The following is a 16,664-nucleotide window of genomic DNA, read 5'->3' as shown; positions in this document are numbered from 1 at the left end:
GTCTGGTAAAGGGTTAGTATCTCAAAATATGTAAAGAACTCCTACAACTCAGTTTTTATAAACCTAATTTAAAAATGGGCAAGGACATGTATAGACATTTCTCCAAAGAAGACCTACACACGGCCAACAGGTATGTGAAAGGACGTTCAACATCACTAACATCAGGGAAATGCAAATCAAAACCACACCTTGGGCTTCCCTGGTGGCGCAGTGGTTGAGAGTCCACCTGCCGATGCAGGGGACATGGGTTCATGCCCCGGTCCAGGAAGGTCCCACATGCCGCGGAGCGGCTGGGCCCGTGAGCCATGGCCGCTGAGCCTGCGCGTCTGGAGCCTGTGCTCCGCAACAGGAGAGGCCACAGCAGTGAGAGGCCCGCATACCGCAAAAAAAAAAAAAAAAAAAAAACCCACCTAGCAGGATGGCTGTTATCAAAAATAAAAACATAACAAGAGTTGGTAAAGATGCTGAGAAATTAGAAAAATAGAACTACCACATTCTCCAGCAATCCCACTTCTAGGTATTTATACAAAAGAATTGAAAATAAGATTTCAAAGAGATATTTGCACTCCCCTGTTCACTGCAGCATTATTCACAGTAGCTAAGAAGTAGAATTAAGCTAAATGTTCATTGATGGATATATTTATATATATGCACACACACGTACAATATGCACATATATATACACAAACACAACGGAATACATATATACACATATGTATATGCGCACATATATATATACACACAAACACAATGGAATATTATTCAGCCTTAGGAAGGAGATTCTATCACATGCTACAACATGTATGAACCTCGAAGATGTTATTCTAAGTGAAATCAGCCAGTCACAAAAGGACAAATACTGCATGATTCTGTTTACTTGAGGTATCTAAAGCAGTCAAACTTGTAGAAGCAGAAAGCTGTCCAGGGGCTGGGGGGAGAAGGAAATGGAGTATAGCTGTTCAAGGCGTATAGAGTTTCCAACATGTAGGATGAAAAACTTCTAGACATCTGCTGTACAACAGTGTGCATATAGTTAACAGTGATGTACTGTACATTTAAAATGTTGTTAATATGGTAGATTTCATGTTTTCCTCTCTCTCTCTCTCTCTTTTTTTTTTTTTTCTACTGTAGTAAAAGAAAAAAACTAAACCTTTCAGTCATGAAAACAAAAGAAACGACGAGGGCTTAGGGCATATATCCATTCCGTGTCCATTGTGTTCCTACCATTTTAGCTGGTTTTGAGAAACCTGGTGTTATTCCACAATTGAAGAGAGACTCTTTTTACAGGTCTAGTTAGAGGTAGACAGAGAATTTGACACAAATAGGGAAGAGAATACAAATGCTCTGACTTGAGCACTGCCTATCCCCTTTTTAGGAAGTAGCACTGCATTTCAGAAAACTCTTAAGGTTTCAGTCCAGCCGAAGATAACAGACACTTTCTTTCCAAACACTTGCCGTGCCAGGTTATTAAACAGAATTGTAAGGATGGTAACATCCTTTCCACAGGGCAGCCTGGTTGAACAATGAAGTGGGGATGGATTTGCTTGTTTTTATTTTTAGTTTTTTTTTAATCTTTATTTTATATTGGAGTATAGTTGATTTACAATATTGTGTTAGTATCAGGTGTACAGCAAAGTGATTCAGTTATACATACACATATATCCATTCTTTTTCAGATTCTTTTCCCATATAGGTTATTACGGAATAGTGAGTAGAGTTCCCTGTTCTATACAGTAGGTCCCTGTTGGTTATCTATTTTATATTATAGTAGTGTGTATATGTTAACCCCAAGCTTCTAATTTATCCCTCCCCCCAACCTTTCCCCTTTGGTGACCATAAGTTTGTTTCCGAAGTCTTTGAGTCCATGTCTGTTTTATAAATAAGTTCATTTGTATCATTTTAGATTCTACATGTAAGCGATATATGTTGTCTTTCTCTGTCTGACTTACTTCACTTAGTATGGTAATCTCTAGGTCCATCCATGTTGCTGCAAATGGTAGAATTTCATTCTTTTTTATGGCTGAGTAATATTCCATTGTGTATATGTACCACATCTTCTTCATCCATTCCTCTGTCAGTGGACACTTAGGTTGCTTCCATGTCTTGGCTACTGTGGATAGTGCTGCAATGAACATTGGGGTGTATGTATCTTTTCGAAGTATGGTTTTCTCCAGATGTATGCCCAGGAGTGGGGTTGCTGGGCCATATGGTAGTTCTATCTTTAGTTTTTTTTAAGGAACCTCCATACTGTTCTCTATAGTGGCTGTACCAATTTACATTCCTACCAACAGTGTAAGAGGGTTCGCTTTTCTTCACACCCTCTCCAGCATTTATTGTTTGTAGACTTTTTGATGATGACTGCTTGCTTTTATCCAATGACAGACAGAACCTCAATCTCAATTTCAGTCCCTCCCTCTCTCTCTGTTCTCTTGTGGTTACTCTCTTGCTTTCTTTTTTTTTTTTTTTTTTGCGGTACGCGGACCTCTCACTGCTGTGGCCTCTCCCGTTGTGGAGCACAGGCTCCAGACGCGCAGGCTCAGCGGCCATGGCTCACGGGCCCAGCTGCTCCGCGGCATGTGGGATCCTCCCAGACCGGGGCACGAACCCATGTCCCCTGCATCGGCAGGCGGACTCTCAACCACTGTGCCACCAGGGAAGCCCTCTCTTGCTTTCTTTTAATTAGCTATTAGAAAACCTTGAATTTGAACCTTGTTTTTCCTGTAGGTAGAATGTGTTACCCAGGGTTTTCAGAACCCTAACTGGATAGCATGGTGAATATTGGTTTGAAGACATTTTTGCAGCCCAGTTTTCCTCTTGTCATAAATTTGATTCCTGTGCCTGTCTCCTTGACGTTGATGTGTATGCCATGACCAAGCTTGCATCTCAGTCATTATCTTGGTCTTTTAAGGATAAATCTAGTCAATTCCCAAAGCTTTTCTTATTTTGAATTTGCTTTGCAGTTAGTTCAAGTCATGGTTTTATTTGCCTTTTTAGTTCTTCTCAGCAATTTAAAATCATTAAATTCTACAAAATTTATGACGTCAAGGGCATGAGTCCAGAGCAGTGCCAGGCATGTAACAGATGCACAGCAGATATTTGTTAATGAATGAATGCATGTCTGAATATTTACACGAAGCTTCGGTAGGTTTTTCTTAATTTTGTATTGGACTTTAAAAATTGTTTCACTTTAAATTTGTGTTCTCTAAGGAAAAGCTAGAAATTGCATTTTTTAAGAAGATATTTGATATACATAATATCTTGTTCCTTTGCTTTTGTATAAAAAATAAATAAAAATACCAAGTACCTTCTTTATTTCTTTTAAAAACTGCAATTCTGTATCCTCCAAGAATCTTTCTTTAAGGCTAATGTTGAAATGATTAAACACATTAGGCTGAAAATCAGATTTTCCTTTTATCCTGATGAAAGCTTAGTGTTTACTGTACTTTCGGCCTAACAGTAAGATAAGAGTAGCCATGCTGAGCAGAGAAAGATAAAGGGCTGGCGATAATTGATTCAGCATCAATCAATAGGTAATTAGACAGTTGGACAAATAGACAGTCTTGGTTGGAGCAAGCTCCTGTTATCCCTTATTGTTCAACCAGCAAGCAGCTCAGCTAGTTAGTATCAATATAAATGTAGGTGTTACTGTTTAATCTTGTCTTCACTACATTTTTGGTAAGTTTGTGTGTACATAGGTGGGAGAGGAAGCATAGCTCTTTAGATTGTATTTTACCCAGAAAAGTTCATTAAAAACATAAGATTTGGTGATGTTTTGTGCATATTTCCTATTGATTTTTGTAGCCCTGCCACAAGAGAGAAAAAAAAGATAAATTTTTTCCCTTAGTGGCCATTGTGCAATACATTCTTTGGGGCTGATTTGGTTTAGAGAGAGACAAAACTGTGATGAGCTCTCCATGGAATATTCATAGGGGTTGAAATTATTGGCAATGAGGTATTTGGAGTTTCTAAAAGGATTATAAAAGTTTCTGTATACATACATTATTATAAAAGACCACTTCTAAATAATTTCAAATTAAATCTGTATGTACAAAGTATTATTTATATTAATCATAGCACAAATACAAAGCAACCTCACCATCCTGACTAGGGCAATTTTATTTAAATAATAAGTCTGTGTCAGGAACTGTTTTAGGTGCTTTACCTATATTATGCCATTTAATTTCTAGAATAAATGTACAAACTAAGTACAGTCAGCCCTACTTCATGAAAAAGTTGAATTCCTAGAGGTTAAGTCACTTTTCCGAGGCCATATCACTGGTAAACAGTGGAGTCAGAGATCTCAATGATATTTCCCCTAAACCACTCAGCAGATGATGCTGCACTACAGCCAAGGAGGCTGGAGGCTGTGAAGTGACTTACGAAGTCCAACGTGGAAACAGGCCAATGATAAGTGGAAAAGCTGGATAAAAACTTGTACATGTGTTGCAATTACAACTTAGTTAAGATGTGTTTGGATAAAAAAGATCAGAGTAAAATAAAGATTTGAGTGCTCGTATTAGATTGGTGGAATTTGGGGTGGTGTTTTTCCTTTATTTTCTAAAATATCTATACTTGTGGATAAGTTATATTCAAATTAAAGTATTAAAATAGAGTGACTGTAGCATCAGTTTAGTTTACCAGACTATCTAAAACTACGAAGGTTTTCGGTGTGCTTCTGAAAGATTGCCTGGTTGTTTGAGCTTGTGTTAATTTTTTTAAATTCCAGATCATCAAGTTATTGGATGGAAAACGATCTCAAACTGTGGGAATCTTGATATCTAGTTTGCATTTAGAAATGAAGGATATCCAGCAGGGTAAGTCTTATTCATCGTTTTTTTCCCAACTTTAAAATTTTCCAGCTTTTATTGTGAAAAATGTCAAACATATACAAAATTAGAATGCTGCGGTGAATCCCATGTACCCTGTACCTAGCTACAAAACCATTAATCCACTCTTGTTTCATCTAAAGCACCTTCCTTCCATTAGATTACTATGAAGCAAATCTCAGACAGTTTATAATTCATCCTTTAAAATGGTAACACACCACGAAAAGATATGGATAGTTTAAGCGTAACTCCAGTGCCATCATCATGCATTTAAAAACATTTGCGATAATTTCTCAATGTCATCAAGTACGTAGTTCTAATAGCACTGATTGTCTGTAAATTCGTCCATTCATTTACAGTTAGTTTGAATGAGGATCCAAACAGATTTCATGCATTGCCTTAGATGTGTCCATCTCTCAGGGGTTTCTTTTTTTTTTTTTTTTTTTGGCTGCATTGGGTTCTCGTTGCTGTGCGCCGACTTTTCTCTAGATGCAGTGAGTGGGAGCTCCTATTCGTTGCGGTGCGTGAGCTTCTCATTGTGGTGGCTTTTCTTGTTTCAGAGCGTGGGCTCTAGGCACGCGGGCTTCAGTAGTTGCAGCACACGGACTTCAGTATTTGCAGCCCATGGGCTCAGTAGTTGCAGCACACAGGTCGTAGAGCTCGCGGGCTTCAGTAGTTGTGGTGCGTGGTCTCAGTAGTTGCAGCGTGCAGGCTCTAGAGCGCAGGCTCAGTAGTTGTGGCACACAGGCTTAGTTGCTCTGCAGCATGTGGGATTTTCCCAGACCAGTGATTGAACCCGTGTCCCCTGCATTGGCAGGCAGATTCTTAACCACTGTGCCACCAGGGAAGTCCCCTCTTAGGGGTTTCTTTTGATCTAGAGGTTTCTATCCTCTATTTTTGTTTTTTTTCGTAATTATTTTTTTGAAGAAGCCAGTTTCTTCAAAAAAGAAGAATATCCTGTAGAATTTCCCACATTTTAGATTTTGCTGTTTGCGTTGCCTATTTTTTATTATGTTCTTCTGTCCCCTGTGGTTCCTGCAGACTGTTAGTTTGATCTAGAGAGTTAATCTGAGTGGAGGAAGAGTACTTCACAGATGCTATTGTATACTCTGTCAAGAGGTACATAATATCTGGTGTCTCTCTATGATGTTGGTGGGCACTAATGATCTTTGCCTAGATTCATTATTTCATTAGAAGTTTGCTGAATAATGATCTCCTAATTCCCTCATTTCTTCTTCATTAGCAGGAATGCTTCTATGGAGAAACACTCTCCTTCATCCACTCAGTTATGTCACTGTTTCTTAATCCCCTATTCTTTTTCAAATGATGCGATTTCAACTTGGTTTCCTTTGGCTCAGTTTGAAGTAAGACATTTAGAGAGGGAATTTTACTTGTATATATTTTTCTTAGGCCCTAGAAAAGTAAACCCAAAAACCTTCTGAGGTTTTTGAAATCCGCGTCTTGCATGAAGACAACGCTCCCCCTTTCTCGGTCATCAGTTAAATGTAAATCTTCATTTTGACATGTCACTGATAATATTTTCTGAGTGGTAATACAATCTCTCATAGATGGTTTCAGTAGAATTTAGCTTGGGTGTAACAGGAGACACTCTGAAACCACACTTCCTTTCAGGTTTTAGTTGGTGTTGCCTCAAAGTTATTTTATTCTGAGACACAGCAGAAGACCCGTAGGTCCCGAACTGAAAGGCACTTAAGAAACTTTCATACATTATTTTTCCTCTGAAAAAAGCTTTGTTAAGGGCTTAAAATTTTGCTTTATTACAAACATTTAAAATTCCACATAAAACTAAACATATCCTGAATCAGATGACAGTCACAGAGTATTCAAATAAGCTTGTCTGTTTTTAATATTTAAGCTTAATAGTAGAACTGAATACATAAGTGTGAATATTAAACCTCAGACAATGTTGCACTAGTTGATTTGAGTTTGGGGCAGAGGGTGGCTGGCAAGGTCCACCATCAAAATTAGAAAAGAATTCTTCAGTGGCTTTAGGTATTAGATCTTCTAGAATGGAATTTCTGAAATTCACCCAGAAAACTGTGATGCTGACACAAATGAAAAAATAAAACCAAAAAAATATCGGTAGGGAAGTTTATAATCTTTTGTCAAGGAGAGTCACTTTTTTGATGCAATCATTGAAATAGAAAGGAGTTTTTCAGGTATAGTGGCAGAGTCTTGTCCTAAACCACGGTACTGTTTATAAGCCTGGTAAAAATCAAGTATGCTTGGTTTCATCACCATGACAGGTAGCACTATGGATATGAGCTTTACAATGTCAACAGCACCTTGGACTTTATTCATTTCTTTTTAGTCATGTCCTGTTGTAGTACACATCAGATTGCCATATGGATCAGACTCATTCCGGCCATGTGCTATTCCAGTTACCATCTCAGGACTGTAAACCTTCTTCCCATGGCACTCCAACCTTGTTGGGTTGAATGTTCATGGTGACTTGAATAAGAGATTAGTTCACCGAGCCCTTTTCCAATATTCTACTCTGGACAAGAACATGTTTATATGAAGTAGACGTGACCTTACATTTTAGCACTGGAAATGTTGATTGTAGCATCACAGACTTCTAGGACTCATGGACACCACTTTAATTCTTTCTCTTGCTTCAGGGCATCTCTGTTATCCACCACAGAGTTGGCTCCTAAGTTAAAAAAAATTATCTCCATTTCATGTCTTCATTTAGTAATGCATTCCAGATGAATATAGCAATATAAATTGAGCTTAATTTCTCTTTAGAATCATTTGACTGACACTGGCATCTGAAGGTCACTTAGGAGCCCAGGCTGTGTCAGGTACATTTCATTCTGAATCCATGTCTGGTCGTGAATGGAATGCACTTGGCCTTGTGTTGTCATCCTGATGAAAGGACTCCCTGTGCTGACCTTGACCTAAACGTTTGTTTTAACGTAAGAGGGGTAGCTGTCGTGAGATCTGATTGGGGCAGGCCAGCTGGCAGCCAGGCAAGGTCATACAGCATGTCAACCATGGTGAGGTGACCACAGTTGGGAGACTGGTCTTCAGCCTTCTGGTCATATATTCATCTTTGTCAGTGTGCAGAGGTAGGTGCACTAACTTGCACTTTACTGCAAACTTACATGGAGCTGATGTATAAACTGGAAAGCTAGTATATTCACTCAGAGAAGATCAGAGAATTTTCCATTGTCATGACAAAAATGTTTATCGTATCTGTTCATTGTTATGTCCATGTCACTTGTCTCTACTTGGCATTAGATATTTGCTTATGCCTTTTTCCCTTTTGCTGGTCACCTTGAAAATAGTTTTGGGTGTTTCAGCCCACAGTTACCTCCCACAGATGGATAATCCAGTTTTTACTTGTTCAGCTCCTAAAAAGCAACCTTATTTTCTTCATTTGTAAGGTGGGCACTTCTCTGTTGTCCATTAGACACTGCCTATAATGTATATTCAAAGTGGAATTTGGGGGTGCAGTACCTCAAGGCCTTAACTGTTAGCAAGTAGCAGAGCCAGTGCTTGTTCCTTTATGACATGTAGCATTTCTTTGCTCAGAATTTCTCTGATAATTAAGCATCATTTACCAATAAGTGGGCTAATGTATCATATGTAAATGTCATTCAGTAAGTGATTTTTGATTTTAATTTGATTTTAAAGAATAGACTAAACCTTAGACTAGATGAAATCAGAATGTCATGAATTCCATTCCAGTGCATTTGGGCAAAACTTCTTCATTCTTCTTTCCCTCTCTCCCTCCCTCCCTCCCTCCCTCCTTCCCTCCCTCCCTCCCTCCCTCTTCCTTCCCTCCCACCCTCCCTCAGTAAACATGTACTGAATGCCAGTTCTGTTTCAGACACTATGGCTGCCACAACACATAAGATCCAGACTCTCACATTCTCAAGAGTTCACAGGATGGTGGGAGAGATGTACAAAGTATCACAAGATCACAGTATAGAGTTTCCTGTGAAATAACAGCAATATATTGGCTCCTCCTGTAAAACTTAAGATGAGTCTTAGAGGATGAAATGGCGGTCGTCACATAGAGAAGGAGCTTTTCCAACTGAGGAAAGAAGACATGTGGAAAGAGGCACAGCTAGAGTATATACGTTACATGTGAATGTGGCTTGTTTCAGGGCAAAGTGCTGGAAAGGCAAGTAACATCCAGACCAGGAAGGGCCCTGAATATCATCAGACGAAATTTGAACATTATCCCATCAGTAACAGGGAGACAGAATTTCAGATTTAAAAGGGACAGTGCTGTGATCTGATTTTGAGTGCAGAGATATCTCTGAGGCCATGGAAGACTGGCCCCCAAGCCCTTTCATGCTCTGGCCACAGCCGTACCTCCTCCTGCACTTGGCCGTGCTCCCTTCCTCTCTCCCTGCACTCTAGCCACAGTGGTCCTCTGGTTCCTTAAACAGGCCAAGTGCTTTCCTTCCTCTGTGTCTTTGAAGGCACAGCATGCTTTTCCACCCCACTCTTTATAGCTTGCTCCTTCTCTTTGCTGGGGTTCAGCCACACACCTCAAAGAGGCCCTCCCAGATCCTCTTCCCTAATTTAAGTCACCCTAAGTTAATTCTCTTATTTTCTGCACAGCAGCTAATATTTTATTTGTTCATCTACTTCTCACTTACATCCACCACCACCAGAATGTAAGCTCCAAGATGGAGATTGCTCACTGATGTGTCCCTAGCACCTTGTTGTGCCGGGCACCTAGGTGAGGATCATCAAGGGTCTGTTGAATGAATAAACAAAAATAGTCCTGAAGGTGGCTAGATCTGTTAGAAAGGGGCGGTGATTGTTGACATAATAAATGACGAAGGCCAGAACTAAGGTTGTATCTGTGGAAATGTAGAGGAGACCATATACAAGGGATATTTGGAGGGAGGATTGCTACGGTTAGTCCCATCAGATTCACACAGTGATGGAGAAGTCTTACATGTACCTTGGATTGCTGGTTTCAACAAGAATGTGAATAATGGTGCCAAAAACATAAAATGGAAATACAGGGGAGAAAGCATGGGTAGAAGCAAAAAGGTCAATTCTGTTTTGGATGATTTGAGTCTGAGATGACTGGCGACATTTCAGCAAAAGTTTTCTTTTATTTTTTTTTTTGCGGTACGCGGGCCTGTCACTGTTGTGGCCTCTCCTGTTGCGGAGCACAGGCTCAGGACGCGCAGGCTCAGAGGCCATGGCTCACGGGCCTAGCCACTCCGCGGCATGTGGGATCTTCCCGGACCGGGGCATGAACCTGCGTCCCCTGCATCGGCAGGCAGACTCTCAACCACTGCGCCACCAGGGAAGCCCTCAGCAAAAGTTTTCAGTGAGCATCCGAAAATTCTAGCCTGACGCTAAGTAGATAGGGCTGAGTTAGAGATAGAACATCCCCCCAAAGGTAGCCACCCTCACCTGTTTCTCTCTACCCAAATGTTGTGGAACATCTTGTGGGAGAAAGCCAAATCCCTGTACTGACTGAAGTTTAAAAGCACTGCGTGACTAAAGGCAAGACCTTGGTTGTGGAGGAAGAATAGTTTCAGGACACTGATCATAATACCACTGCACTTGTATTTGGTCCAGGAGCGATTCCGAATAAGTGATTTACTTCTTGCTGGTTTTCCATCTGCTAAACTGGATGACTTATATTTTAAAGCATTTGGCATCCTTGGACACAGTGACTGCCTACATGATTGCAAATTAGTGTCTTCATTCCACGTTAGTGATTTCCTCTTATTCTTTTCCCAGGGGAGATGGAAAATTGCTGTTGACTATTCTTGATATAAACCTCCGTATGCATTGCAACAGACTAAGTGCCAGAAACCTCCTGGCATCTATTTGGAATTTCCCGTACACTCAGAATTCATATTTATAATATTTAATCTAACATGAAAATAAAACATTTTTCACTTTAGTTCCTACTAGTCCAGAATCTCAGTTTGGAGGTTCAGCTGCATCAAAGACTATCTTTCTGTTTGGAAATCTCAAATCAAAATGTAAGAGGATTTCAGTTAGTTGTATGCCCAGAGTCTAAAACCCAGATCTGAGAATGCCCACTGGACTTTGCTCCCTTTTGCCTAATAATTTCTGGAAATCTCTGTCAAGGTTTATGCCAATTGTCTAAAACATAATGAATTTCACCAGGCATCTGAAGTTCACCATGAATTGTCTAGGACTTTCCTGAGGAATATTCTAATTCTAGCCTGGAAGACCTATACTCAGAGACCAAAATTTTTATCGTGCACCCCTGCCAGTAAAAAGTTTTAGAGCATGCTTCTCAAGATATGTTTTAAAGAACGTGTACATCATGTAAATGTGTGACAGAACTAATATTCACATTATAAAATGTATGCAATGATATAAATTAAAATGAGATTAATATTTCTAACTATCTTACTGATTTTGATGGCTTTAAGTTCTCAACAGCTAATATCTCAAGGCTCAGTATATAAATAGGGTGAGGCTTATTATTAAAAATCGTGGACTTAAACCCACATTTCAAACAGTCTATGGATAAATTCTATTATAATTTATGGAGGTCAACATCTTGGCAAATCCGGTTCAACTGTTCTTGCTTCTAATTCATTCCATGACGGATGAAGGACTTGTACTAGCAATCAGAGCCTCTGCTCTGCCATTTTTCTTACCGTTGATGGATTATCTTCAGTCTGGGGTTTCTCTGCAGGAATCTTTTGAAGCCACCTTGTTTATTTTGTCAAGTTTAGTTAAAGCCAGATTTTAGAATCAGAAAACGTTAGTTAATTGCCCTCTCACCATCGCCACCAAATCCCGGTATGTTGAAAGTAAAAGAACAAGTTGAGGAAGGTACGTGTGAAGGAGTTTACCCACCAAAGGTGACAGGTGGTCACGACCTACTGTCATACCAAAGGAAGGCGCCAGGGTCAAGCAACTTATTAAGCACTGGCAGAGATCAGTTTTTGGATGAATATAAACAGTAGTTCTAACGCTACTGTATTTCCTTTCCCAGCTTTCTCTTTCTCCCACCAAGTCTAAAACACCTGAGCAGCAGGGTTCCCACCCACCTCTCTCTGAACCCCTGTGCATTCCTTCACTCTCAGAGCTGAATCCAGAAAGCAGAGGGTGGCATTTCTTTGTACTTTACCTTCAGGCAACTGGCTGAGACCATCCAATCTGCCTGGAATGTAATTTTGGCTTAAAAGAACCAGAACTAATGGAAGAACAGAAGCAGCTTAACCCAAACTGTTTCTCATTCCACTGCCCTACAGAGAATAGAGGGGACGACGGAGGGGAAGTTCTGTGAATTCTTCGCCTGTGCCCTTCTTTGAGGTTTGAACCATGGACAATTTTAATTGCACCTATAAAATGGCACCTTGCAGCAGAGTACATGCCTGGACTTAGGCAAGAATTGGGGTTTTTGCTTTATAAGATTGAGTGATTTGGAGCTTTGGGAACAGATTAGATGTGTCCCTTTTGGGATTGTCATTTCTTTCACCTGCCAGCCAGCTCCTGTTTACTGTGTCATTTACACTTGCCTCCTGTTTCCATCAAAGCTCGAGTAAAGGTCTGTACCAACTAACACGACACACTAACAAGCATTTGGCAATGTAGATAAGATCATAAAATGTATTCCCTCTATAGTTGCTATTCTTTATGTGTCTGGAGGCAACTTTTGTTTGTGTTTCTTCATTCTCTGTGCCTTCACTTCCCTTTTTAGTTGGTTCTGGCATGCAGTATAAAATTGCAATTATTAATATCTTTTCAAGAAAATTGGACTTTATATTACCGTAGATTTTCTTCTAAGATAATGCCTTTTCAAGTTCCGGGTTTCTTTTTCCGTGTTCTAGAAATTCTTTTTTGCCATGGGAACCACAGTATTGATTATTGTCAATAACTGTGAATAGTTAACAAAGATTGAAGTATATATTAAGGTAGCATACTAGAATCGAACTAAATATCAGCAATAATTAAATAATGGTGAGGTTATGGATTGTACAATACACAAACGACATTTTTGTGGCATGGGCTGTCTGTGGTTCCCACTGGGAGACTGCTGATTGATGTAAAAAGCATGTGACGCCATTCAGAGGCAAAGGTTTCTGTATGGACTGTTGTGGGTAGTTGGTTCACTGATTTTTTTTTTTTAAGGTGGTGAGAATTTTAGGTGGAGTGAGTATTTCTAGTCTAACACTTATAAAGGCTAAAAGAAGTACAATCATAGTCCCGTCATTGGTTATGAAACTGAGCTTAGGAAATCATGCTTTGTGGCTTCGTGCCTTAGTTTCATTACCTATAAAACTTGGGACAGCAGTAGCAGCCACCTCATATGATTAAATGTAAAACACTTAGAGTAATGCCTGACTCACAGGAAGCACCCGATAAAGGCTAGCTACTAAGTGATGAAGTATTCATCTCCAGTATGGTCTGCCTACTTTCCCACCCTCTGGTAGAGTGCACAGAAGATGCCTTTAAGCTGCTTAATAATTGCTGCCCTCAGCATTTCATCTGGATACGTGCATGGAATGAGGCTTGGCCCGTACCTGTGTCTGCACAGGTGTGCCTGGTGCCATTCGGAGGAGGAACATGGTGGTCAGTAGGGAAAGAGTGAGGTGTATTGAGGAAGGGCTGTAGGAGAGCTATGACCATCATGAAGAGATTTGGGTACAGAGCATTCAGTGGGGCAGGTTCTGTGCAGCTCTTGTCCTGGCCTCTGTGTGGTTCTTCCACCCTCCACACTCCTCTCTGCCCAGCCCCCTTCTTTTCACCTCTTGCCCAGTTTCATCACAAGCTTGGTCTTCATTCTCAGTGGTGGCCTCGTTGTTGGGAGGTGAGGCTGTGGGGAGATATTCCTGCTCTGCCTTCCCTCAGCTTTCAGATTGTACCACAACCTCCTTCCTTCCATGACCCCACATCCTTGCCTTTCTCTTGAGAGAGGTCAGAGGAGTTGGTTTGTGGCAGTTTTGAGGGGTAGATTACCTGAGAGTTTAAAAAACCCAAGGCCTGGGACTTCCATGGTGGTCCAGTGGTTAAGACTCCATGCTTCCCAATACAGGGGCACGGGTTGATCCTATCCCTGGTCGGGGAACTAAGATCCTGTATGCCGCATGGTGTGGCCAAAAAAAAAAAGAAATAAAATAAAAAACCCAAGGCCTTCCATATTACTTTTCCCATTCCATTCTCTTTTCCTTACAAATTATTTATCATACCCTAAAAATATCAGTCATTTGGTCGAAACAGGTGAGTTTTATGTTGGCTACTTGGGAGCTAACCATGTTAACAAAATAATTTCTTTTTCTTTTTTTTTCATAAACTTATTTATTTTTTTAGTTTTGGTTGCATTGGGTCCTCGTTGTTGTGCGTGGGCTTTCTCTGGTTGTGGCGAGCAGGGGCTACTCTTCGTTGCAGTGCGCGGGCTTCTCATTGCAGTGGCTTCTTTTGTTGCAGAGCACGAGCTGTGTAGGCACGTGGGCTTCAGTAGTTGTGGCACACGGGCTCAGTAGTCATGGCTCGCGGGCCGTAGGGCACAGGCTCAGTAGTTGTGGCTCGCGGGCTGTAGAGCACAGGCTCAGTAGTTGTGGCGCACAGGCTTAGTTGCTCCGCGGCATGTGGGATCTTCCCGGACCAGAGCTCGAACCCATGTCCCCTGCATTGGCAGGCGGATTCTTAACCCCTGCACCACCAGGGAAGCCCTAACAAAATAATTTCTATTGATAATCCAATAAGCATCTTTGCTTTCTTGGGCTGAGAATAAATCTAGCCCATTTGCAAAGGATTTTTATACACCCACTTGTGAATAGGTGTCATGTCAACTACTGAAGGACACAGAAAGAAACGTACAATGGGCTAGTAGAGGCTATTTTTAAAACCAACATCAGCCAAAGCCTGGTAAAGCAGCCATCTTTCGGTGACATCTTCTGCACCTTGGATGACCAGGTTTACTTTGGCTAATCTAACAGACTGAGGAGTGTGCCTCTCCTACTTCAGTCTGCCACGTGTTTCTTGCCCAGAGATGCTCCTCTGTCAATAAGAACAGTGCCCTTAAGTAAGTACTTGTTTTGTGCTAATTAGAAGTCCTTCAAAACAGCAAACGCTGTCCTGTGTTTATTTGGATGAGGTGCACTTGGGGATAGAAAAGCATTCAGGGTTAAAAATGCCTGGAGGGCTGCAAGAATTCTTGCCAGTTCTTTCTCCTTACCCTGGTCTTGTGAAAAGCTGTCTCCAAACCAGAGAGGGAATTTACCTATTGTGTAAGACCCTGACCCCGTGCCTGTGCCTTAAGCAGACACATAGTTTTTATGTGCGCCTGTTAGTTTGAATTTGTGATACTGATCTGCTTTTTGTCCCTGCTGACGGTTATTATATCTTAATGGGCGAAACCCTACTCTAATGATCCTTGTGTATATAATTCTCGGAGTACAGAGCAGGCACCAGAGGACCACATAAAAACGTTTGCCTCAATTTCCCTGCAAAAAAGGAGCCCAGAAACCAGACTTGCCCAAGTAACAGATTTTTAAAGGTAAAGGAACCCAATAAAATTACCAGCTTTTCACAGCGTGTGTCTACTTCCTTTCGACATATTGTGAAGTGTAGGTGAAATATTCTAACTTAACTGACAGTGGGAGTGGGGATAACTAAGGAGAGAGGGAGATAAAAGTAAAAACCACCAGCCATGATTGATACTGCAGAAGCAATGAATCGTTGGGGGTCTCCCCTTTGTGGATTTGGCACTTCACCTTTCTGACACCACCTGCAGGAGTGTCGGTGTAATGAGACCCATACAGATGGAAGCAACAGCTAGAAGTGCTTGGAATTACTGTATCAGAGCTTTGAGGCGCACTGGAGAATTGTGTAGGCTGGTATTTGCTTATTCAACTTTTACAGTAAAGAGGGTGTTTGTGAGTGTGTGTGAGAGAAAGAGAAACAGAGAGAGTGTGTGTTTACAAGTGCGAAGTGGAGGGGGCTACCTGATCCTAGGTAACTCCAAAAAAATTTTAATAAAGGACTGATTTCTTTCTACAACGCAATCTTCAATTAACTAAATGTGTTCATGGGATGCTTCTAAGTTTGATGGTGAGCGCCTTCAAGAATCAATTCTCTAGGGACTTCCTTGGTGGTGCGGTGGTTAAGAATCCACCTGCCAATGCAGGGGACACGAGTTCGATCCCTGGTCCAGGAAGATCCCACATGCTGCAGAGCAACTAAGCCCATGCCCCGCAACTACTGAAGCCTAGAGCCCGTGCTCTGCAACAAGAGAAGCCACTGCAATGAAGAGTAGCCCCTGCTCGCCACAACTAGAGAAAGCCTGCGCACAGCAATGAAGACCCAACGCAGCCAAAAATAAATAAATTAATTAATTAAATAAATTTTAAAAAAGAATCAATTCTCTAATACACTGTCCCATATTTGGGGAATAGCATGCTCAGGTATGGATTCTGGCCCTATGTATGAACTTAAACTATTCATGGTAAATAGGAGGCAGGATTTATGTACATGCAAGACAGCTCTCCTGTGAGTCACAGGACTTAGGCTCTTTTTACATTTCAACCCTTTGGCCAATAACCTAACCTTCCCTGGCCACCCTATAAGATAGAAATAATAGAAATCATTTAATTTCCTTAAGCTCTTGGGCTCAACCAGATGATCTTTTCATAGTGCTGCTTCCACCACTGAGTTTTATTTTACTTTTAAGAGCCTCGTGGAAGAGGAGAAATCTCAGTGGAATACTTGGCGTTGGCCCTAAATTAATCTCTCAATCTACTTCTTCCTCTCCCCCATTCCTCCCCCAAAGATGAGATTGGAAGTGTAGCTCGGGGCTAGGAAAGGAATGGGCTTAAAAATCAGGCCAAGGCCTTAGGACTTCAC

The 16,664-nt window shown here is 41.0% G+C and overlaps 1 protein-coding gene across 1 annotated transcript in view; it reads left to right on the top strand.

Moving 5' to 3' along the window:
• Positions 1-16,664, top strand: part of FMN1 (formin 1) — a gene marked incomplete at its 5' end in the record, with an annotated part of 398,703 nt that overhangs the window by 219,767 nt on the left and 162,272 nt on the right. The window contains one exon of the mRNA XM_079698811.1: positions 4,727-4,814. Coding sequence (XP_079554937.1) covers positions 4,727-4,814 — 88 coding nt within the window. The remainder of the gene's footprint in view (positions 1-4,726; positions 4,815-16,664) is intronic.

This window comes from Hyperoodon ampullatus (assembly GCF_949752795.1).
Source record: "Hyperoodon ampullatus genome assembly, chromosome: 3".
Taxonomy (NCBI): domain Eukaryota; kingdom Metazoa; phylum Chordata; class Mammalia; order Artiodactyla; family Ziphiidae; genus Hyperoodon; species Hyperoodon ampullatus.
The sequence above is the reverse complement of the archived record's forward strand: the minus strand, read 5'-3'. Positions and strand labels throughout refer to the sequence as shown.